Here is a 26,022-nt window from a genome sequence, read left to right as displayed (position 1 = left end):
GGGGGGGGGGGGGGGGAGGTGGAGTTTATTTGATTTGATGACATTTGACATTGGTATGTAATAATTGATAATATTTTCTTTTCCTTTTTATTTATGTACATATTCTTCTTCTCTCTATTGATGTATATATTCTCTCTCTTTCTCTCTCATCTTGTATATTCATTTATGCTTTCAGTAGTTTACTTTATAGCATATTTATTTTGTTACCTTAGTAGTCAATGTTTAGTCTAATAGCTTCTTATTTATTTTAATAGCTTCTTTTTAATTTAGTAGCTTGTTTTCATGTTTAAGTGATCAATAAGCCTTTGGTTTTCTTAATGCCACGGTTCTTTCCAAAGGTGATTTTTGTGTGAACCGGGTGACTCTTCCCAACGATGGATGGCATGACAACCTTCTTAAGGGATTGAGTCTGTTTTTGATGTTTAGGTAAGAATAGTAGTAATAATGTATAAGAGGGCCTAATTGATTAAAACTAGAAGAGTCAAGCATGCTTCACTTGGTACCAAAACACTTAACAACGTGCTTAAAAACAAGTTCTTGGAAAGAAATAGCTCTAGTTAGTGACCTTTTGACTCTTGTGTTGACTTAAGCAATCATCGAGTGGTTTAGTTGAACCATTAGTGATTTTCAATCTTGAATATGGTTGTTGTGGGCCCTCAACTCTATCCTCTTTAACAATCCAGCTGTGTGAGAAGTGAGATGTTTTGGTGCAAGTCCAAGTACCCGTGCAAATGGTCTAGAACTTGCCCCGGTGGTGTTTCTACGCAAAATTCTATGTTTTGCTTGGCTTGAGAAGTGATTGTAGGCTCTCTTTGACCCGCTTGAAATTTTCCATGTCCCACCAATGTGCTATCCCTAGTCAACCCATTTGAGTGTAAGACCTTTCTCATTTGATAACCACGTTACAAGCCTTTACTCGTTTTGTAGTGACCCTCTCTCGGCACACGAGCTTTCCTTAACACTCTAGAGAAACAATTGGCTAAAACATAAGTTTGAAGGAGATACGAGGAGTTTGAAAGTGGTATCAAGGCACAAAAAGAGAAAATAAATGAAGAAAAGCAAAGGCAAAAGAAAAAGAAAAAGAAAAAGAAAGAGAGAACAAAAGAAAAATGCAAAAAGAAAGTGAATAAAGTGAAGAGTTGAAGGGATTCAAAGAAAAGCAATGATGCAAAGCATGGAGAAATCAAAGAAGGAAAAAATGAACATCATGATCAAGAAAGAGCGATGTTAAGTCTCTCTAGTTCCCCTAAGGAAAAAGAAAAAGACTCAAAGAGTCAGCAAAACATGAGCCAAAAAGAGAAAATGGAGTGCTTAAGGAAAGATGAACCCGTTCTATTCCAACATTTCCTACCTTAGTCCAAAAGCCTTCATTACATTCCGAGAGAGTCCTATGTGATTTCAAGCCGAGTGAACTTACATTAGTGGTGATTTACATGAGAGGCAAGCATATGGTACTTAGAGCCGTACTTGTGAAATTTTTTTGAGAGAGATGAGCGAACTTTTCAAAAATCCTTCAATTGATTGCCACATTCTTAAGTGAGATATGCTAAAAGAGAGTGGAGGAGGAGGAGTATGGGATCCATAATGGCCTGCATGAAAGAGCGAGCTTCCTTGATGAATAAAGTCAACTCTTGATGCTCAAGTGTTAGATTAGAACTGTTGGTGCTTATAATTCAAATCATTGTCTTATTGATAATTCATAAGTATTTGGGTAATTGTTGGTCCCAATTGATGTGTGTTTGATACACCTTAGATTAGCCGGAATAGCTCTTAACTTGTGTAGGTAGGAATTACTTTAATTGCTTGAGGACAAGCAAAAGCTTAAATTTGGGGAAGTTGATAAGTGAGAATTTTGACTACTTATTAGCGCCTTTTTTACTTTCATTTTAGTCCAAAAGTATTTAATTGTATTCCCGAAAACTGATGAAATATGCTTAATTGCAGGAGTATTGGAAAATGAGCCACAAAGATGAAATCCAACTAAAAAGGAGTAATATGAACTCAAGGACAAAAATTAGGCATAAAGGCCCAAGTGCGGACCGCAGAATTCCATCTACGGCCGTAGAATACAAAGAGAATCCATCGGAGCTTTAGCGCAAAGTGCAGACCGCAAAATTCATGTGCGGCCTTAGAAGCTTCCCAAGAGCAGAAGTTCAGAGAGTATGCATATGAAGAACAAAAGAAGTGTGGACCGCACAACTATTGTGCGGCCGCAGAAGTCAGCCACGTGGCCGCACTCAGAATTGTGCGGTCCGCAAAGGGCCCTGTGCGGCCGCACCAGGAATTGTGCGGACCGTAGAACATTCAAGATACGGCCGCATTCCATAATTGTGTGGCCGCAGATCTAGCTCCTGTCAAGATTGAAGAAAAGTGCGGACCGTACATGGAATTGTGCGGCCGTAGAACCTCCGAAAGGGCATTCCCATAGTTAGTTGCTATTTCCATTTAGTTGTTTCTTCCTCGTTGTTGATACCGGCAAGACCCAGCCAGATGATGTCTGCTGGTTGGTAGTAATTTTTGTTCGAAATTTCCAACTTTGTATAAAATAGGTTAGTTTCATGAAATTAGGTCAAGTTTTGAATATTGGAACGTCTGTAGCCGTTTTTCCTTACTGCTTTAGGCAACTTTAGCTCACTTTAGTGATTTAACATTGGATTTTCATCTTTTAATCTTTGAATATGAGTTTTATCATCTTGTCTACCTTGTTCTTCTATACCCATCATGAGTAGCTAGATTTTTAATTAGGGTTATGACCCAACCCTAGTGTATAAACCTAATGGGTGTTTTGTTTATGGCTTGTTTATGGTTGAGTGTTTATTATTGAGCCTTATTTTTGCTTTTTATTGTAGAATTAATGGTTGTAAACATTAGCTCATGCCTTTTTGACTTGGTCTCTACTTGAGAAAGAGAGACTTAGTCTAGGAAAACTTGGCTAACAAGGATTTGGGATGAAATCAAGAGATTGATAGTCCCAATTAAAGGGTTAAACCTAGAGATAGTAAAACCCGACTTGAGCATTTTATCAACTGTTTTGTTCAATACCCATTTGGACTTGAGAAAGCCAAATTGGGCAAAATCACTCTCTTACCGAGAGGTATTGAGTGCGTACTTGAGTGTTGATAGCTATAATACACCCCGACCAACAAAACAAGCTTTAAAGTTTACAACCCGTTAGGCAAACACCTAGGTGAAGGTCATAGACCTAGCCTTTTTACAATATTTGAAAACAAAAATAAAAACACAATTTCGTAGTTTCAATTATTTGTATTGCAATCTTAGTCCAATTTAAACCTAGAAACAACCATATTTGTGGAAGTACAATCTAGATACTTCACGTGCTTAGTCCAAATATATACTACTTTATCCCAGTCATATAGCTCCATGTGGAATTCGACCCCGATTCTGTTGGGTATTACTATTGCATCGACCGTTTTATAACATCGAATAGAGGTGTGACTTGGATGAGATCAGACCTCATACTTATCTTTGATAGTTCCCATAATGAATTCCTTCAATTGTTCGATGGGAATTGATTCTTCGGAGGAGACATGAAGTTCTTTGGCGGATGACACTTGTTTTGTTGGAGGATCAGCCTTCTCGTGGACTTCAGGGAGCTTTCCAGATGCAGGACTTGATTCTCCATCCATCATGCTTTCAACTGTGCCTGTCAATTTTGCGATACGGACATCTTGACCTTGAGCATACTTTGTTAAGCCATCAATCGCCTTTGTTAGGTTTGCGAGTTGCTCCTCCATTGTCCAAGTGTTAGTCATCATTGCCTCCATGATTATTGCAGATGATGAAGAATAACCGAGACCTTCCCACGGATTGAACTCAGTTTGGAACATGTCATGTGGTGAGATTGGCATAGAGCCAACACTTAAAACTTCATTATCAGGTTGGGTAAGCTGACTCTTGGTACTGTATAAAGTAAGTTGAGCAAGAGCTTTCTCCACAACTTTTGCAATATTATCTCCTCTCTCTTACTTGCTAGCAGTGGGCCTTTCTTCTTCGGATGATGAAGATCTTGAAGCATGCATTGGTTCAGATGACACTTGGAGTGCTTGCTGTCCCAAGATGCTCGCCTTGCTTCGGGTGATTGGCCCAAGACTCCCCATTGTAGCGTTCAGGATACTTTCAACGTTAGAAGAAAATTTGGAGTCAGCAACTTTTGAGTCGATCTTCTTTGAAGTCATCTTAGTGATCTTGAATGTCGAGAGTTGAGAAGAGATGAGAGGTAGAGACGGTCCCACTAGGCATGCCAAAATTTGTAACAACTAAATTTCGCTCTTGAAAAATAATAATCAAGACAAGAAATATAGCGACAAATATTATATTCGATTTCAAGTGATGGGGTTACAATCTCTAAAATATCTCTAAATCTAAAGAGATGTAGTCCTCTGATTCTTCTCCTCACGGACGATGGTTCAAGAGCTTGAGAGCTTGATCTTGAACTTGACGGATTTCAGATTTGTAGTACGTCACGGACTATTTGAAGGTCGTCACAAACCAGGATTTGGTGTTGGGTTATCATGAACGGAAGATTTGAAGCCCCCCGCCTATGATTTGAGTTCGCCATTGGAATTTGACCACATACGACGAAGCTGGTATGGATGGAGACCTTGATGCTATTCTTCAGAGCTTCTTTAGCCTTCCTTCTGCTTACTTGCTTGTGTCTTAGCCTTCTCCTTTGACCCCTTTATATAGGTGTGGGGTGGAGTAGTCTCCAAGAAAACCCTAGTGGGCCATTGGGCTTGAGGTTTATGGGCCGATCCATTTGATAGAAGACCAATTGACGGGCTAGCCAATAATACATTGGACTTTTATTTAATTTAATTTATTTTAGATTTAAATAATCAACCCGATTATACTAGCCCATAGTATCATTTGGACTAATATGTATTTAATATATGATAAAATCCAAATTACTTACGGATTCAAATTTCATAAAATTTAAATTGTCTACAACTTTACAATGGCATGGATATTGCGCTGCCAAAGAGTTTAATTCCACTAAAATCCTCAACTTTTTAATGAATTTCCTATGCTCCGCTAAGTACATTTCGACTATTAATATGTCTCGTTTATAGAATATGAGAAATGACAAAACGGTTCCTTACATTTAGGGTAGGTAAAAAAAAATAGTCCCTTAAACATATTCCTGAGCAATTTTGGTGTCCTTTAAATTTTACAAAAGTAAGCATTTTAATTTTCGTTAAATATTTAATAAACTCCGTCTGTTAGATTTAATGAAAATGTGATAAAAACATTTAATGAGAAACTCATGTATGCAGATGTAACTTTTGCATTTACGTTATTTTTGGTGTCTAATGAAACTTTTTGAGGTGCTTTATTTTTTTATTTTGTTTTATTTTTTATTTTTTATTATTATGATTTATTTTTTCTGTCTCATGCAATTTTTAGTGTCGCAACAGAGATTTGATGGGACTTTTCGGATGTTTCTGGTTAAATCTTATTTTTTACCGTTCCTCTTCAATCTAACAACCATCATTTGTTAAGTGCTCAGTTTTGGTAAACCTAAAGGACAAAAACTACTTAGAGTATATTTAAGTGTTAATACCCTAAAACTCGTCTAAACTATATAACTTTTGTCAGTTGCCTACGTACATAACCTATCGTATGTCCCCGAAAACCTTCTAAACTATATCCTCCTTCATAATAAAACTCTCTCGTCGCTTAGGTGACATAATGTGTGCAACAAATCGCCCAAGAGCGCGTGAAAATTAAAAAAAGCCATTAAAATGGCGCACCTGAAAGTGTCTAACAGCTAATTAGCCCTTCTTTGTTTAAAATTTATATTTCTTTTTATTTTCTTCTTTTTTTCTTTATATTTCACCTTCCTTCCTCATTTTTTACCTTTCTTCTCCCTTTTTTTTTTACCTTCTTCATTTCTTCATCTGGATCCATCTGAAATATTCTCTCTCTCTCGCTCTCTCGCTCTCTTATTATTATTATTATTCTCCGAGTAAAGCAAAGTCTCTGATGAGAGCACATAGAAAATGAATTTTTTACAATTGACCTACTATTTTTAGCCCTAACCCCCTTTTTTATTTTTACCATGTAATTTTTTATATAATGATATAGTAATAAAGAGTATTAAAATTTTGATATAGTCTATTTTTTAGATTAAGCTAAATAAATATCCACGTAGATTGTTACTTGGCAGATTTTAAAAATAATTTAGAGAGTATATTATACGTACCAGTAAGAAAACAGACAAGTGAGTTTTATTATGAAGGGATACAGTTCAGAGTTTTTTGGGATATGTGAGAGTTTAGGTAGGACATATACTTTAGGCGGATTTAACTCGGTATTTGATGACTATTTTAAACCTATCACGCACATAGGACCATTTCCCCCCTAGAATATCCTAAAGACGAACTTTTTTTATTAATTCATAAAGAGTTAATGGGTCAATGCTGGTTGGATATTTTCTGTTTTGGGGTGTTGATTTCAGACTTCCGTACCTGAAGCCAAATTCTCATATCAACAATGGAAAGCCAATCAGAGAAGAAACCAGAATCTGTTTTTGACTTCACTGTAAAGGTTAGCTCCTAATGCGCTCAGTCTACTGCCATAACTAACTTAATCCCTTCTATTTCTGATCTAACTCTAGTTCATTGCATATCTGTCCAATATATACTGCCAATTTTTTTAAGAAAAAAAAAAGTAAGCTTAGGTATGATCCCCCAATAATTTTTTGAAAGGGGAAGTATTACACTAGAATAGGCATCGATTGAAGGGATTTCTCATCTCTTTGGTTGCATATATTTGTGTTTTCTCATCGTAATTTTGAGGGAAAGATTGGATGGAAGTATAAAGTATGATAAGTACCTTATGTTTGAGTAGAACTAGGGATGCCAAATTAGACTGTTTTTGGGCGGGTCAAAATGGGTTGAGTCGATAAATTGGCGGGGTAATGACCCACCCATAAGTTACTTGGGCTGAGATGAGATGGGCCAAGACGGGCTAAAATTTGGGTAATAGCCCAACCCCCCAACCTGCCCAGCTCGCCCAACTCTTACCAAGCTTTAATTAATGTGTGTTGTTTTTTTATGAATTGTTTAATTACTAACTAAGACTTTTTTTTATGGTCATATATAATATCCAAACAAAAAAGAATTATTTTAAAGATATTTTAGCTAAGTTGCTCATGGATCAATTTGGGTTAAAAATCAGCCTAACTCTAGATCGACTGGATCAAGATGGGCTAAGTTCAATAATGGGCGGGTCAATGAGCGGCCCAACATTCGACGGGTTGGGCGGGTTGATGGGCTTGAGCTTAAATTGCCATCCCCGAAGCATGTTTCTTTCTTTTTCTAAAACAAAAATAAAAAGATAGTGATGTCAAGGCCATCTTGCGCATCCCTCGACTATTTCACCTTATTTGTAACTTTCACCGGCACAAGTACTGAGAACACTGCCACCAAGGTTTAAGAAAGCAGTAAGAAATCACCTACCATTTTTTGTAAAAGGGTTCTTTTTCATAAATGTAAGATCTTTGCATTTTCCTTTCTATGCACTTAGCCAATCCCTTATGCAAACTTTACTATCTAATCACTCCCATTACTACCCAATGTTTGTCCATTTATAGCTCCCATTTACATCTTAAAGGAGCTGAAGTAAAGCTGAATTTCAACTATTCAACAGAATGAAAGGAGGCAGAGAAGATACACACATACCTATTAGTATCTCTACACCTTAATTGCTTTCGCCCCATGCTTTAGTTCTTCCCATGCTGAAATAGCACCTTTATGTGCTTTCAAGTTTCACCCTATAAACACTGAGAAAACACATTAGTAGGGGTGGCAAAATGGTTAAAAGAAAACAGTTAACCACCCATATTATCCACTAAAAAATTGGTTGGATAATGAACTTTTTAAAAACTGACCAAATATGGATAAGACTATATTGTCCATTTAGAAAATGGATAATCAGTGAGTCTAACTTTTACATTCAAGTTAGGGAGATTAAAAATTCTCCGTTAGGGAGATTAAGAATTCTCCCAAAAGTGATCATATGCAAGAAGTCATGGATAATATGGTTACCCATATTATCCGCCGGTGAACCCGTCTTTTATCCGTATTAAATATGGGTTGGGTCGGATAATTTACCCATTTTTTCATTACCCGTTTCCGACCCAACCGTTTGCCACTCCTACACATAAGAAAAAGATGAAATAACTTGGTTGAGTCTGCTACCAATATATACCATAAAGAAGTACAAGTGACCACAATGAAATTGTTCATTTACTTGTACCTTTTTCCCTTTTCTGAACATAGTGTCTCATTTGCTCACAGGATTCGAAGGGAAATGATATAGACCTTAGTAGCTACAAAGGAAAGGTCCTACTTATCGTGAATGTTGCTTCCAAGTGGTAAAATCATCTATTTCCATCCATCATATTTATAGTTGATTTCTTTATGTAATTTCTCTGATACCAGTTGAAGTCCAGGGAAACAAACAACCTTTGTTCAGATGAAAATCATAACTCTAAGAACTGGTTTCTTCTTTTTGGTAACTAAATGATTTTATTATCACCAATAAATATTACAAGAACTTCAGCCAACACAAAATATTGTCGGCTTTCTCAAGTATTGCTACCTATCTTAACTATTTTCTTTTCTTTCATTCGTTCTACACATTTTATGATTCATTTCACTTCATTGAACTTTTCAATGTAATCGATTGTGTTGTCCACAGTGGGATGACTAACTCAAACTACGCAGAACTCAACCAATTATATGAGAAGTACAAAGATCAAGGTATGTGTCTTTAGTCAAGTCTATTTTACCCTTCTGGTTAGTTCTCAATTTATATCTCTCTTTTCCTGGACCAATTCCTCATAAACGGAGGATGACTTCTGCCATTAAAGAAGAAGAAACCGTAGTGTTTGAAAAGAATGAAGCATTATCTTCAGTTGAAGTTTACATCTAGACTATTTGAATCACATTATTATGGTTTCAACATTATTAAAACTGCCATTAGTTGTCTTTTAATTTCTTTCCATTTAGTTTTGAAACTTAAGTTCTTTTCATATTTAAACACAGGCCTGGAAATATTGGCATTTCCTTGCAATCAATTTGGCGAGGAAGAACCAGGGAGCAATGATCAGATCTTAGACTTCGTTTGTACACGTTTCAAGTCAGAGTTCCCTATATTTGACAAGGTATTGAAAGAACAATATTCTTGATAGATCATTGTTTTATTAGCTACTAATTGGTGATTTGCTTGGTAATATGTCCCATGTTTTAACCTCTCTCTGCTTTTGTGTTTCAGTGTTTTAAAAGTGAATACTATTCTGTTGGAATATCCTGAAAAAACAGAAAAGCTGCCTTTCTATCCTTAAATTGGATTATATACAATAAATTCGTAGGCATCTTCTGTCAGCTATAAGCATTGGTGTTGCATTATAAAAGGACACCGTTACATTGTGAAATAACCTGTTTCCCTAGAATTCATGATTTACTATTCAATGGGGTCTCTTTTTATTCCCAACTATGTGTGATTTTTTTGTTGAATTAGATTGAAGTGAATGGCGAAAATGCATCTCCTCTTTATAAGTTGTTGAAATCGGGCAAGTGGGGAATATTTGGGGATGATATTCAGTGGAATTTTGCTAAGTTCCTGGTTGATAAGAATGGACAGGCTGCTGATCGCTATTATCCTACCACCTCTCCTCTGACAATTGAGGTAACTGTTGTGTGCTACTTTTTCCTCCAACTGCTTGTGTAACATAACTTGTGTATTGATTCTTATGGATTCATGCTCTTGTTGCAGAGGGATATAAAAAAGCTGCTGGAAATGGTGTAGTTGCCAAGGTTGAGCTTTCGACGATGTGGATCAATTTTTGACTTGTTAATGTTGGCTTGGTTTTATTGTAGGAGTTTGCCCCTTATTTTCTTTATTTGGTTATCTGATAACAGAACTTGTATGTTCTTTTGGAGAAGTTTTAAACTGACTTTTATTAATCAATTCCTACATGTTATTCTGTCTCTTGATATTACCAATCTGCTGGACATTTCCCGAAACAGATAGCCAGGCATTTGAAATTATTGGTCTATCAGTTTTTGTTTGCGTGGTGTCCAGCTGAGAACTGTTTTTTGTTTGTTTGATATTCTTGTTGTTTGTTTATTTCCATCTTCTAGTTGTTGCAGTTTGGTAGGGTATCATTGTTCCTTTAAGGAAAAAGCTTGTTGCTTGCTAACACTATAATGTTTTCCACTGAAAAGATATATCTGAACATTCCAGTGATGATATTTTCACCCAAATTTTCAGTAAGAAGAAGTTCTCAACTCAAGCAACCTATTGGTTGCACGAACATACTTCAATCCAATCTCAACTTCCATTAGCCTTGAAAGAATTAATTTGGGAGTAACAATGGTAGGTTCTTGTAAGTCAACCATATCACTTGAGCTTAAATTCTCCAATTCATGACTCAAAAGTTTGATTTTATTTATTTTCTTGCAACACGAAAGGTCTCTTTAGGAAATCCGAGGGGAATGTATTCACAAACAATTTTTAGCTTAGTACAAGTGCACTAATCAATTTTCAGTGCTGATGATAATGAACTAAACAAGTGAAACTCCTCCAAATTTCCAGCTTTTATTTCTATTGCCCCAATTTCTTTTGCTATTCAAATGAACCTTTTTAAGTTCAATCAGATAAGGCACTGAGAAGGAATTTTGGGAGGAACTATCTTTCAACGTTAAATTCAACAATAGAAGGGCATTTGTTGATAAGTTTGGAAAAAGTTGTGGGAGAGATTTGAACGAATGAAAATATATCTCTTTCAATAGAGGTAACTTCTTGATATCACCAAATTTTTCCTCCTCGAGATCGCAACCTTTTAAATGCACAACATTTAACAAAATACTCTATCTGTTCCAGTTTATGTGAACCTATTTCCTTTTTGCTCCGTTTCAAAAAAAAAAATGACCACTTTCTAAATTTGGTAACAATTTAGCTTAAACTTACAATTCTATCCTTAATGAAAAACTTTTATAACCACACAAATATTCTGGCCCCCTTTTGCTTTGTTTAGGACCACAAATTCCAAAAGTCTTCGTTTTTTCTTAAACTCCGTGTCCAGTCAAACAGGTTCACATAAATTGGAACGGAGGGAGTATATGGTAATTCAATTCCTATAAATTTTAGATTTCTTACCCTAATTGTATCACATTCTCTTAGAATTTCTTAATTGTATCACATTCCTAAGTCCTAACCAATCTTGTGACGATTATAAAAATATTGCAAATCTTTATGAATTACAAAAGATCACTTCATAGATCTCTAAAATTATTTATCATAAAATTGACGAGATCCCATAGACCATTGTCCATTAATATAGAGAAAGACAACAATGAGAGAAAAAAAATATGAAATAGATTCTAAAATCAGCTAGAGTGGTTCATTTGTTTTTTTACTCCCCTCCCTTTTATTCCCCTTTGATCCCATTTGTTTGGTGATTCAAACCCACGACCTTGGGGTTTTAGGTTGGGCATGCTGACCATCTGAGCAACCCCCTCTTGTCTAGAGTGGTTTATTTGATAACCATCTCTTTAGCATGGCAAGACATTCCGCTGGAGCCCAAGTTGGTGCAGTATGTCCTGCTCCCTGAAATAGATCAATGCCCACATTAGTTAGATCTAAAAGAATGAAGTACATATATATTTAGGTAATAGAAAACAAATGAAGTCTATTCTTGCCTTCAGTGTCGCAAATGTCATTTGGTTGGAAAAACTTCTTGTATATCTATGCAACAATAAGGATTAAAGATTTCACTTTCACTCTTTAAATCTAGAGGAGTGCTAAATAAAGTTAGAAGTGAAGAAAAATAAATAAGATTCTGGTAACACACCCTGCAACTTGACCATTAACAATCCATGGCCTCCAATCGTCAGCAATGGAGTAATTTAGTGATTTAATCCATGCTTGCGTTGATATAAATGGAGTCATCATGTCATGGTCACCACTGTTTTCGAAAAAGATGAAAACAAAATATGTGATTATTACGCTTCAGTGTCGAGCTAGAATCCTCAAGGTTCATGTCAACAAAGAGATGAACACTACTCAAAATAATAGGAATTAGCGACGGACAAATTCTATAGCGAAATAGAAAAATTCGTCGCTAAACTTATTTAGCAACGGATTATCAAGATATTCTGTTAGCGACGACCGATTTAGCAATAGATTAGCGACGAAGTTCATAACTTTTTTGGTAGTGAAAGAATTAATGGCAGGGGCATCCCAAACATTTCAGTAGTTGCATAAGAAATATGTCTAGTCCATTTCTCATATTTCTTAGAAAACATTTCTTACCTGTAAATAAGAGATTTCAAGCCTTTAGTGCTAAGATATGCATGATATGATATAGTGTTGTTCACATTCATTGTAAAAGGCAAGTTACTCCTGCATTTTTCCCAAGCTCCAATTGTCCCCTGTACGTGTTTGATCTCCTAACTTAGTCATCAACATCAGTATTCCAAATTGAACCTTTTCATTCCTTAATAAAATTTCATACCTTTCGAACATGAAGAGCCTCTCTGACATTCTCATCATTAGCCCAAATCTCAGAGAGATGTAACCAATCACCCTATAAAATAGAACAGGAGCACCAATTACTTTATATACGAAATACATGCCGAATTACAACATTATAGACTCACCCTGTCACACAGGGGGAGGCACGATTTAAAGCTTATGAGTGCGAGATTCTAATTCTTTTAAGTTATTGCGTTCTAAATTAATAATTTGTATATATCCAATAAATTTCTTAAGACAAATACAAGGTTTAGATCAAAGTTACTGAGTTAGGCCGAACCATGACCGAAAGGCTGGCTCCGCCCCTACCCTGTCACCAACTAATGTATATATTTGGTCAAGTGGTAAAATCGCAACAAAACATTCAATCCATAATAGAAAAATATTGTTCGACAAGGAAAATGAGAAAATATTAACAAGTACTTTGTTGTGGAAATGACACCAGGTAACCACTTTTAAACATTCTGTTTAAAATATATTCGCAGTTTACAATGTATTTAAAGATTAGCTAATTTCGCTCAAACTCCAGCACACGGCGTCCTAGAGTTTAAACCCCAAAGTTCAAACTTGAGGACATCGTGTCCTAAAGTTTGAAATTTGTGTCCAGAAGTTCGAATCTTATGTCCTTAATTTTAAATTAGTTGTTCAGAAATTCAGAACACTTCGTCCTGGATTTCAAATTATAGCAGCTCAAACATTCAGGACACTAAGTACTGAATTTCCAAATTCAAGCTACTTAGTCCTAGAATTTGAGTAAATTGGCTAATCTTTAAATACATTATAAAATATACTAAATAAGGAGCCTAAAAGTGGCTATTACTCCACAGCGCCATACTTTGTCAGGTCCCAAATGTTAGTCGTTTAGCCAAATTGAATTTGTTTCAAAATGCTGACGTTGTAATATAATGCTAGTAGAGGAAGAAAAAAAAGGCATAATATATCTTACTAGACATTTTACTCCTGGTTTAGCAGGAATGTTAAGCTCTAGAGGGAGCTTGCGAGCCAACGATCTTCTCGAGCCATACAACGACTGGTCACAATTGGGCTCTAGAATATGAGCTGCAACAATTCCTTTAAGCAACTGCACAAGTTAACTACAGTATTAAGATTTTGTTTGGTTTAAACAGTAGCACTGGTACAAATAGATATTTAATCAGAGGAAAATGTATCGCTAACCCAATTGAAAGTACGCATATCTCTTGAACAGAGTGTATTGCTTGGATTTATATGGTTGTACTCTCCTCCACAGTTACCCTTTAATGACTGTTTAAGATCGAAAATAATCATATCCACTTTATTAAATATTGGTGGGTGATACTTGAAAGAAAAGAAGCAATGTGAAAGAGTAGTTTCCATGCCTTGTATAATTCATCAGAAATAAGGCCCATCCCATGAGCATAAGGGATCTTATAGTTATGTTCATCAGGAATAATTGTTACTGGATTCCCAAGTATGTATCCCTGCCACCATTTAGTGCACCATTCATAACTAACTTAATTGAAGAGTAACTCAAGAGTAAAATCAAATAAATAAAAATATGTTCTCTCTAACATTTTAACCTTATGTGAGATAATCAAACAATTCGACCTAGTATTCCTAAATTCGAGTCTTACCAATACCCATTATCAAAAAGAATTTTCACGTGATTGACAAATGAAACTGATAGAATCAGACTCGGACACAAGGAAATAAAAAAATATACTAATTCTAACAAAGTAGTTCTTATATAAGATGGTCAAACGCTTTAACAAATAACTCTATGTGATTTGTGGAAGCTGCAACTATATTGTTTTCCAATAATATATCATTAATTTCGTTACTGTTTTTACTTCATGTTATTTGATGTCGCATTTGTCTATCTTACAAGCATATGTTGTGTTTCCACCAAGGATCCTATCACTATGCTTGTATTTGAAATTTTATAACTAAAATAGATGAAGGATTACCAACCTTAAGATCGATCCATGGCTTGATTCCAGCATCAATCCCTGCAAGGATATATGTTACACACGCTATTATATATAGGTTAAACTGTACACTGACCGAATAAAAAATATTTACACTATCAGTGCATAAACCTAAATTTGTGTTTAATTTCATACCATCTGATATCACTTGGGTAACTATAGGAAGAGTAATTCCACTATATGAGTCTCCACCAACATAAAAAGGATTATTGAGATATTCTGGGTGCTCAGTTATTAGCCACTGTAAAATACCATAGAAAATTAGTAGTAAATTACAAAACCATATAAGTTCAAACTTTCCATGTCAAGATAAGTACATATGAATATAAATAAATTGAAATTCATTAATGAACTAGCATTAATTAAGGCTTCAAAATGAAGTCTAAACTTACCTTACGAAGAAATTGATAAGCGTGATCACCTGCTTGTAAATTATTTGAATGATTTGACTTTACTGTAGTTGCATACGAGAATCCAGTCCCTACTGGGAAATCTACAAATATAACGTTTGCCACCTAAAATTTCATGTATTAGCACATATATGTGAAGTCAATTGTATATCTTTCAGAAAGTTAGTGATAAATACGTTGATGAAAATAGTATACCACAAATTAAAGCATATTATTTTGTCTCTCACCTTAGTGTATGCATATGGATTGGAAGACAATGTTGGCAAGCTACCATTATACTCTCTATCATCAAACATCATAGGTCCTGTTGATTTTTATTTAAGTGATGATTTTATCATATATTAGTAACTAAAAAACCGGAAAATAATAATTAATTTCATTCAAAACCAATTACATTAAAAGGGGTTGCAAAAGAAAACAAGCTTAAAAATGTGAAAAAGAATACATTTCCTTCTATCCGAAATTATATCCCGTGGTTTAGTTCATGATAATTAATTAATTCAAATGTGGAACAATTATTTGATCATTGGCATTGGCTAATATATAATTATCAGAAAGCAACATTCAAAAAGTGCAAAACTACATAAATAATCAAAATTCCAACTGAGAATTATACATCAGCAAAATTAGTCAAAGTCATGTAAATGTTATGCAGGGCGGCAATTTGAGCCCAAACTCATTTGACCCGCCCAACCCGTCCAAGGTTGGGCTGGTCATTGACTCGCCGATTTCTTGAATTCAGTCCATCTTGACCCAACTCATTTCAATCCATCAAAAATTGGGCCGATTTTTAGTCCATATTGATCCATGAGTAACTTTGCTAAAATATCTCGAAAATAATTTTTTTGTATGATGTGTTTTATATGACCATAACAAAAGAAAAAAAAAGTCTTATTTGATAATTAAATAATTCATAAAAAAATAATACACATTCGTTAAAGCTTGGTAAGAGTTGGGCGGGTTAGACTATGGCCCAAATTTTATCCCAACTTGACCGAGCACATCTCAACCCAAGTTACTTTTGGGTGGGTCATTGACCTGCCTATTTGTTGACTAAGCCTATTTTTATGAAAAAATGACACTGTATAGTCACTCTCAAAATAATAGCTGAAAAATGTATATTTTTTTTATACAAATGTACATTCTGTATGTTATATACAAAAATTATATAAAATTTATACAGTTTTTCGACTATCGAATATGAATAGTTTCTGGCGCGCGCTAAAAGTGAAAAAATGTCCATTTTTATCGGTCCAAAATTAGCTCAACTCGCCCATTTGACACCTCTAATTTTTTATGCATAAACTTCAACAAATATGGGACACGGCGATAAAAGGATAACTAAAATTGACGAATATGGTTTACCGAGTTGAAGTGCAATGGCGTTTAACGTAGAGCAACCAGGTCCTCCGGTAAACCAAAGAATAAGAGGATCAACCTTTGGATTAGACTGCGACTTTACAAAGTAGTAGTAGAGCTGCACTTCATCTGCTTCTCCGACTCCTATATATCTGACATACAATTGTATTTATCGCACGTCAATATAATATAGAAAAAATTCATCTCTATACATGTATACAAGTATATGTATATATAGTGTTACATTAATGTTAAGACTAAAACCAACTTCCAATTAATTAATGAAGACATGCAAATGAACAAAACTAATTACCCTGTTTCAAGTTCAAAAGGGAGTGGCCCTTTAAATCCAGGAAGATACTTGACAGGTGAACCAGCAACCACAAGCTGCGGGGAGATCTCCAGTAGTACAAAGAAAAACAAAAACGTGTAATATAGATTTGAAAAATACAAACACATTTTTGAGAATTCCATCGTTTTTTCTTTCTTGGTTCAGAGTTTGTGAATGGAAAATATCAATGCTTGAGCTGACGAGAAACAGAAGACAATATACTACTACTACATAACTGCGCAGTATACATATATATAATACCTATATTTCTGGGATCCGAAAATGAAGGATATTTTTCAGATTGAGGTTTAATGGATCGGAGGTGCTGCAGCGTCATGTGATGCTGCATTAATTATAACGTGAATTTGTCATAATCTATGCTTAAAATTCTGACATGATTTGATCATATCAAATTGACTCAAATATTTTAATTATGAAAAGTGGACCTTGCATTATTTTAGCTCACTTACAAGTTTGCGAATATGTAGCCAAATATCAATAAGCTTAGATCTGAATTTTTTTTTTTTTAGTTTTTTTATTCTCTATATCTTCAAGCGTGAAACATTTCTATTCTCCTTTTTCCTCAAGTTTCTACATACCTATCACAACTACGAAAATTCAAAAACAGACGCGAGAAATCTAAAATTTCATTTTCTTTAATGCTAATCTTGTTAGATTTTGAATATGATTTTGTGAGAAAATTGGAGTGGGTATTGTTTGAACTTATTATAATTAGTCTAAGTAGACTGTATACAAAGTTTGAAGTCATTTAATGGAGATTTGGAATAGTTTTAATCAAGAATTGCAAGTGAAAATCGTACAAAAAGTTCGTCAGAGATGCTTATACATTTTTATACAATATTATACATCTTTATACATACATACATATATATATATATATATATATATATATATATATATATATATATATATATATATATATATACACGTATTTATGTATGTATGTATAAAGATGTATAAGCACAGTAGTGAAAATGTTAGTGATACACCATGTATATATGTGTAATAGTTGAAAAAGAAGAAGAAGAAGAAGAAAGGTGAGAAATCCACCAAATGCCTGTAAATAATGTATCAACCTTGTATAAATAATGTATAAGAGGCGTTTAGACCATTATACATTACTTATACACTATTATACAAATGAATCCTATTAATGGAGCTTCACAGATTCTTCTTCTTCTTTGGGCATCTTGTGAAATTCAACTCAAATCTACTCCAAATCACTTCAAATTTGAGTTTTGAACTCCCCTTGGCGATCCCAATCAATTGGGCCAACACCCAATCCAAACAACTAACAAAATCGAAAAAATCAATTTCTGAAATTGAAGATTCGAATGACCTTTAATGGTGACTCCAAAAATAATAATTCTCTTAAGTGGTATTTTTTTCTTTTCATCTTAATAGTGATTATCAAATTTGAATTTGGAAGAAAAATTGAAGAATATATATAATGGTAGAGAAATTTGTTATTACACTGTATTTGTAAAATAAATTCAGGAAATATAAATGAATATAAACAGTAATGAATATAAACAGAAATGACATAAACCAATTCGAGCCCACTGAATTCACNAAGAGGTATATTATATATATAGTTCTATAAAAGTGTATAAAGATGTATAAGCACAGTAGTGAAAATGTTAGTGATACACCATGTATATAGGTGTAGTAGTTGAAGAACAAGAAGAAGTGTGAGAAACCCACCAAATACCTGTAAATAAAGTATCAACCTTGTATAAAATATTGTATAAGAGGTGTTTATACACTATTATACTTTACTTATACACTATTATGCACTATTATACAAATGAATCATATTAATGGAGTTTCACGGGTTCTTCTTCTTCTTTGGGCATCTTCTGAAATTCAACTCAAATATAGCTCAAATCTGCTCCAAATCACTTCAAATGTGAGTTTTGAACTCCCCTTGACGATCCCAATATCACTACTAAAATTCCTGTAAAAAAACGACCAAAGATTAGCGACCAAATTTGGTCTGTCAAAAAAAGCGACCAAAGTTGGTCGCCAAACTGCCGAAAATAATAAAAAAAATATTTGAAATACTTTAAGCGACCAAAGTTGGTTAGCTATTTGGCCGTCAATTTAGTCAAACTGTTGACTGGACTGGTCAGACTTGCTTGGTCAAAGATATACTGAGATTAGCGACCAATGTTGGTCGCTAAAGTGGGACCCCCACATAATTTTTTAATAATATTATTATTATTTTATAAACTTATAAAATATAATATATATAATTTAAAACTTGCGACCAAAAGTTGGTCGCAACTGAAGGATAAGTGATACGACCAACATTGGTCGCTAAAAGTGGGACCAGTTATTATATTTTAATAAATATATATTTATTTAATATAAATTATAAATATAAATAAATATAATTCAAAAGTTACCGACCAAAAGTTGGTCGCTTAATGAAATAGAGACCAATGTTGGTCGCCAAGGTGGGACCCAGTTCTAACATTTAATAATTTTTATTATTAATTTAAATATTATATAAAATATAAATAATCTAATTAAATTTAGTGACAAATTGGTCGCTCGTAAAATTTAATTCATGACAGTTAGTGACCAACATTGGTCGCTAAGTTAAAATTCATTTAACTTAGCGACAAAGTTGGTCTCTATATGTCAAAATTAAAAAATCACTTTTGTATTTACTATGTAAAGTAATATAAATGTAAGTCGTTAATAACTCATTGTAATACAAGGGATGAATAGTACTACGAAGTTGGGCGTGTGTGTCTAATATATAATATATAAATATATATACTTACGCTATTAATGCACTAGTATAAGTGTATTAGGTAAAGAGTATCGAATATAGCTTCATATAAATATATATATATAATATATGTACTTACGCTTATAACTATCACTAAGTATAATGTAACTTAGGTAATCACTGTATCGGATATAGCTTATAATAACTATAATATAATGTACTTACGTATAATTATGCACTAAGTATAAGTGTATTAAGGTTAATACCGTAATCGAATATAGCTTTATATATATATATATGTACTTACGTTATACTAATGCACTAAGTATAAGTGTTATTAGGTAATACCGTATCGAATACAGCTTATATATATATATATAATATATATATATATATGTACTTACTGCTATTCTAAATTGCACTAAGTATAAGTGTATAGGAATACTGTTACGAAATACAGCTTATATATATAATATATAATATATGTACTTACGCTATATAACTATGCACTAAGTATAAGTGTTAGGTAATACCTGTGTCGAATATAGCTTATATAATATACTAATATATATGTACTTACGCTATATTATGCACTAAGTATAAGTGGTATTAGGTAATACCGTATCGAATATAGCTCATATATATATAGTATATGTACTTACGCTTATATTAATGCCACTAAGTAATAAGTGTATTAGCTAATACCGTATCGATATGCTCTATAATAATACATGTACTTACGCTATATTTTATGCACTAAGTATAAAGTGTATTAGGTTAATAAGCGTATGAATAATACTCCATATATATATAATTATGTCTTACGCTATAATTATGCACTAAGTATAAGTGTATTGGTAATACCGTATCGAATATGCTTAATATAGTATATTATATAATCTATATATACTTACACTATAATTATGCACTAGTATAAGTGTATTAGGTAATAATAGCGTATCGAATATAGCTCATATATTATATAATATATGTACTTACGCTAAAATAACATGCACTAAGTATAAGTGTATTAGGTAATACCGTATCGAATATAAGCTTATTATATATATTATAATATATGTACTTAACGCTATACTATCCACTTAAGTATAAGTGTATAGGTAAATACCGTATCGAATACAGCTGTATATATATATATATTAATATATATATATATATATATATATAATATAATGTACTTTACGCTATACTATGGGCACTAAGTATTAGTGTATTAGGTAATACTGTTAGTCGAATAACAGCTTATTATATATTATATATAATATATGTACTTTACGCTATATACTTATTGCACTAAGTATAAGTGTATTAGGTATACTGTGTCGAAATATAGCCTCCATAATATATATAATATATATACTTACGCTATATTATGCACTAAGTATAAGTGTATTAGGTAATAGCGTATTCGATATAGCTCAATATATATAATATATTGTAAGCTTAACTCTATATTATGACAAGGGTAATAGTTACTAGAATGCCGTTGAATAGTCTTATATAATATATATATATAGTACTTACCTATATTATGCACTAAGTATAAGTGTATTAGGATAATACCGTTATCGAATAACAGCTATATAATATATATATATATAATATATGTACTTTACGCTATACTATGCACTAAGTATAAGTGTATTAGGTATACATGTACGATATACGCTTAATATATATATAATATATCGTACTTACGCTATATACTATGCACTAAGTATAAGTGTATTAGGTAATACCGTGTATCGAATATAGCTCTATATATATAATAATATATTGTACTTACGCTAATACTTGCACTAAGTATAAGTGTATAGGTAATACCGTATCGAATTACAGTATGCTTTATATATATATATATATATTATAAATAGTACTTACGCTATTACTATCACTAAGTATAAAGTGTATTAGTAATTACGTATCGAATACAGGCTTATATATAAATATAATAAAATATATGTACTATACGCTATAACTATGCATAAGTATAAGTGTATTAGGTAATACTGTATGAATGCGCCTAATATTATATATAAATAAGCTATATTATATATATATATAATAATTAATATATGTACTTACGCAGCTATTATATATGCACTAAGTATAAAGTGTATTAGGTAATACGTATCGAATGCAGCTCTATATATATTATATATAATGTACTTACGCTATATTAATGCACTATAGTATAAGTGTATAGGTAAATACCGATCGATATAGTCACTTATATATATATACAATGTACTTACGCTATTTATGCACTAAGTATAAGTGTATTAAGGAATACGTATCGAATACAGCTTTAATATAATATATAAATAATAAATATAATATATAATATAATTTAAATATATAATATATGTACTTTACGCTCTATACTATGCACTAAGTATAAGTGTATTAGGTAATACTGTGTCGAATATAGCTATATATATTATATATATATATATGTACTTACCTATATTATGCACTAAGTATTAAGTGTATTAGGTAATTACCGTATCGAATAAGTTTAATAATAATATAATATATATATTAATAATATATATATATATATATAAAAAAAAATGTACTTAACGCTATCAGATAATGCACTAAGTTATAAGTGTATTAGTAATACTGTATCGAATAAGCTATATATATATAATATATATATGTACTTGACGCTATAACTATGCACTAAGTATAAGTGTATTAGGTATACCGTATCGAATATAGCTTATATAATATATAATATTATGTACTTACGCTATATTATCACTAAGTATAAGTGTATAAGGTAATACGTATCGAATAATAGCTTATATATAATATAATATATGTTACTTACGCTATATACTATGCACTAAGTATAAGTGTATTAGGTAATACCGTATCCGAATACTATACTAATATATATATATATATATATATATATATATAATATATATATAATATATATTACGTATACTAGACTAATATAGTTATATAATACCGTATCAATTTAGTATTTTATAGTATTACTTGCGCTATAAACTATGGCACTAAGTATAAGTGTATTAGGTAATACTGTATCGAATACGAGCAATTATATATTAATATATGTATTACGCTATAACTATGCACTATTAAGTGTATATAAATTTATAATACACTTATTATATATATATATATATATAATAATATATATAAATATATTTTACGGCTATTACTATGACCACTAAGTATAAGTGTATTAGGTAATTTACTGTGGACCAGGGCTTATAATTATTTATATTAATAATAATATTATATAATTTAAGTTATATTTTTATTACATATTACGCTATTGACTGTTTGAACCAAGTACGACCAACAGTTGGTCGCCATTTTTGGACCGTTTGACAAAAGGCGACCAAACTTGGTCGCTTTTGAGTATATAATATATATTATTATATATTAATAATATATAATATAACTAGGAACAGAAAAAATTTAGGGTATTTATTTAACTTATTTTCAAATATAGCGACCAAAGGTGGTCGCTTTTGGTCAAATCGGTCAAGAAAAGGCGACCAACGTTGGTCGCTATTTTGGTCTAAACCAGTCATACTTATATAGCTTACCAAAATAGCGCCGACAATTGGTCGCTTTTTTAAATTGCAGAACTCAAAAATCGGGTTTCCCCTCCACAAATCTTATTTTGCTCTCACACAACAATTTTTTCCCAACTTCTCTCGTCAACTATTTCTCCTCCCCTTCTCTATTTCCCCTTACCCAAATCAATCCCCCCCCACGACCGTTGCCACCACTGTCACCGCTGGACCGCCGACCACTGTTACGCCGCCACCACCATTGTCCGCTCACCACCACTGTCACATGCCGCCACCCACCGTTTCCGTCGCCCCCACTGATTTTAGCCTCCCCCCCTTTTCAATCTACCAAGGTTAGTAAATCTACCTATTAATTTTTAATTTTTAAATATTTTGCTAATATAATTTTATGTAATTTGTTAGAGTTTTTTGCCTATTTAAGTATAGGGTTGTGGTTTGAACTACATTAGGTAATATGAACTTTTTAACATTAGGGGTTTTTTGTTGAACTACATTAGGTAACATGAACTTTTTACATTAGCTAATATGAACTACATTAGGTAATACTGAACTTTTTACTATTTAAGTTTAGGTTGTTTTTTTTGCCTATTTAGCTTTTTTACTTATATCGAGTTCAATTGTGAAAAGATACAATTCATTTGTCTTAGAAGAGGAGCCAATACCTAAATAAGAGTACCTAATTCATGCTTTAAACTATGAATTTACCATTTATAAAGATAAGAAAAAAAGATTTAAAGGAGGAGTTTATTAATGTATTTAAATAATTTAATTGTTCTTGCTTTATTTAAAATAGATGGAACATCGTTCTCCTTAGGATGTACAATAGGAAATTATCCTAAATCGGCGGGATGCAGGGAGGATTTTGTAGGAAGGGGTTGAGGACTTTATTAGACATGCAATGTCACTTTCCGCCATACATAAAAGAAGGAGTAATTAGGTGCCCTGTGTTAAGTGCGACTGTATGAAGTTTGAAACCGAGGAAGTTAAGGTTCATCTTTATATGAAGGGGTTTATAGCGAATTACTTGTGTGGACTTATTTCATGGAGAGATGGATGGTTAGCGATGGGAATATTTTCAATTAACATGGTTCTTTGGGGTGAAAGTAGTAGGTCGAGGGAGAATAGTAGAAAATAGTGATTCCAGAAATCATGATATGGTTGCGAATGCTTTGAATGCACTTTGGGGGTGAGCGCCAACGAAAATGGTTGAACATAACTCCTTAATGATGAAGTAAAACGTTTTTATGAACAGTTAGAGGAAGCTTAGTTCGTCCCACTACGTAAAGGTCGTTCGCACTCTGAGTTGTCTGTTGCAGTTAGATTACTAAGTATGAAATCTGATTGGGAATATTTCTACGGAGCCATGGACTCTGTCATTGACCAGTTATGCTCGTGAAACTAGTTTGGCGAAGGAAATTCGAAATTACCTGGTGATTTCTATTAAGGCAAAGAGAATTAAGTTTCTAAAGTTAGGACTTTCGTCAAATGAGGAAATTGATTGTTGTGAAGATGGTGCATGGTTATATTATAAAAGATTGATGCAAATTTAAGCATTTGTAAATTTGAACGGAAAGCTCTTTTTCAAGGGCTATTTCCAGCGGGAAAGATGGTCGCTATCAAGGCGATGCATTAATTTTACCTCTTATACCCTAGGCTAAAGAGGTTATATATGCGTCGATGAGTTCTGCATCCTCATATGAGATTGGTTCACTTTATTGAAAAATGGAGCGAAGGAGCCACCTGGTGTTATGTGCATCCTTCAGTGGAGAAGCTTGGAAGCCTTTGATAGGACATATCCAGATTTTGCTACGTGAACCAAGGACATTCGGTTAGTCTGTGTGCGGAATGCTTCACGCCTTTTTCTGTATCTGCGACTATCATTCCTGTCTTACACTTATAATCTCACGTTGTGCTACTGTCCTTTACTAATTAGAAAAGGCACCTACCTATATTAGTTTTTAACTATCTTACCCACCCGAGGTGGATGCTAGTACCATATATATTCTTAAATTGTATTATCCGTCCACGTAATCCGAAAAGTTTGAATAGATGTATATTGCTAGAATGTTAAAGGTAAGACAAAGATAACCGAATGCTAGAATGGACTTACAAAGAATATTGCAGGCGGCCTGAATTACACTTAGCCAGACAGCAAAACAAGGTAAGTTTTCAAGCCCAAAGCAAGTTACACAAATTCACTTTGGAGGAAAGACGGGCAGATTTGTGATTGGTAACGAAATTGAGATGCCTGAGGGTTTATCGTCCAATTTGGAAAAAAGTGAATAATGGAGGTAGGAAGTTGAGCCATTTTGAAAAGTCATGACTGTCATGTTTTCAATGGAGACTTTAGTGCCTATTGCGTTTTTCTGGTTTGCCTGAAAGAAATCTGGAAAACCCTATCACTGAGATTTAAATTTGTTTTTTCAAAGACTTGTGTTCTTCCACATTAAGGGAAGAACGACGTACGCCGGATTGGATCAATAACATTCGTGTAACTTTCGGTTAAAGATGGAAAAGATATTTCATGGTTGGGTTTTTTGATGTTGATGGAACACCTTTCCAATCCACCCTTGTACACGAGGCACGACTTGGAGGGCCTGTTCAATGCAGATGAATGTATTCCCTTTTTCCTACATTATTAAATCGGTATTTAGGTAACTATAAGTGAAGGATGCAGTCGAGACCACGAACAATCTAATCTTATTGAACTATTTTCATTACGAAAGAAATATCCTTGAATGAAATAATGATTAATTTTAATGTGAATGGTTTTAAGGCAATGGACGTGGAAAAGTTGCCTTGTCGTCTAAAGAATCCATAACGAATTTTGTCCTTTTGTTTCACCTGCTACATCATCAGTATCTCTTACTAGAGGCAAAGAGTCACTGCACCTTGTAATTCTTTTATATTGCTTCTTAATTATTCAACACGTCTCTTTTTAATACTTTTTAAATTGCGTAACGCTATGGCACACCGATATCTGATAGTGAACACACATAAATTACATAGCCGTCCTGTTTTATTTTTAAAT

At 33.2% G+C, this 26,022-nt stretch overlaps 2 protein-coding genes across 3 annotated transcripts; one reads left to right on the top strand and one right to left on the bottom strand.

Moving 5' to 3' along the window:
• Positions 1–6,304: 6,304 nt before the first annotated feature.
• On the top strand, positions 6,305–10,073 carry LOC109241842 (probable glutathione peroxidase 8). The gene is made up of 6 exons (XM_019408662.1): positions 6,305–6,567; positions 8,322–8,398; positions 8,725–8,786; positions 9,072–9,190; positions 9,547–9,714; positions 9,802–10,073. Exons 1-6 carry the CDS (start codon positions 6,514–6,516, stop codon positions 9,832–9,834), a joined length of 513 nt encoding a protein of 170 aa, XP_019264207.1. The 5' UTR covers positions 6,305–6,513; the 3' UTR covers positions 9,835–10,073.
• Positions 10,074–11,286: 1,213 nt separating this feature from the next.
• Positions 11,287–16,917, bottom strand: LOC109241841 (serine carboxypeptidase-like 17). 2 transcript variants are annotated; one of them, XM_019408660.1, is made up of 14 exons: positions 16,614–16,915; positions 16,307–16,452; positions 15,169–15,245; positions 14,924–15,046; positions 14,667–14,772; positions 14,515–14,552; positions 13,923–14,024; positions 13,741–13,827; positions 13,511–13,645; positions 12,545–12,616; positions 12,343–12,461; positions 11,882–11,995; positions 11,730–11,775; positions 11,287–11,637 (listed from the first exon to the last, which is right to left on the bottom strand). In XM_019408660.1, exons 1-14 carry the CDS (start codon positions 16,772–16,774, stop codon positions 11,554–11,556), a joined length of 1,410 nt encoding a protein of 469 aa, XP_019264205.1. In that variant the 5' UTR covers positions 16,775–16,915; the 3' UTR covers positions 11,287–11,553. The 2 variants fall into 2 exon arrangements, with proteins under 2 accessions (XP_019264205.1, XP_019264206.1); XM_019408661.1 differs by lacking the exons at positions 13,741–13,827; positions 13,923–14,024 and having other exon boundaries at positions 16,614–16,917.
• Between the last annotated feature and the right edge of the window lie 9,105 nt (positions 16,918–26,022).

The sequence above is a fragment of the Nicotiana attenuata genome, unplaced genomic scaffold, assembly GCF_001879085.1.
Source record: "Nicotiana attenuata strain UT unplaced genomic scaffold, NIATTr2, whole genome shotgun sequence".
Lineage (NCBI taxonomy): Eukaryota > Viridiplantae > Streptophyta > Magnoliopsida > Solanales > Solanaceae > Nicotiana > Nicotiana attenuata.
This window is presented reverse-complemented; position numbering and strand designations above follow the sequence as displayed.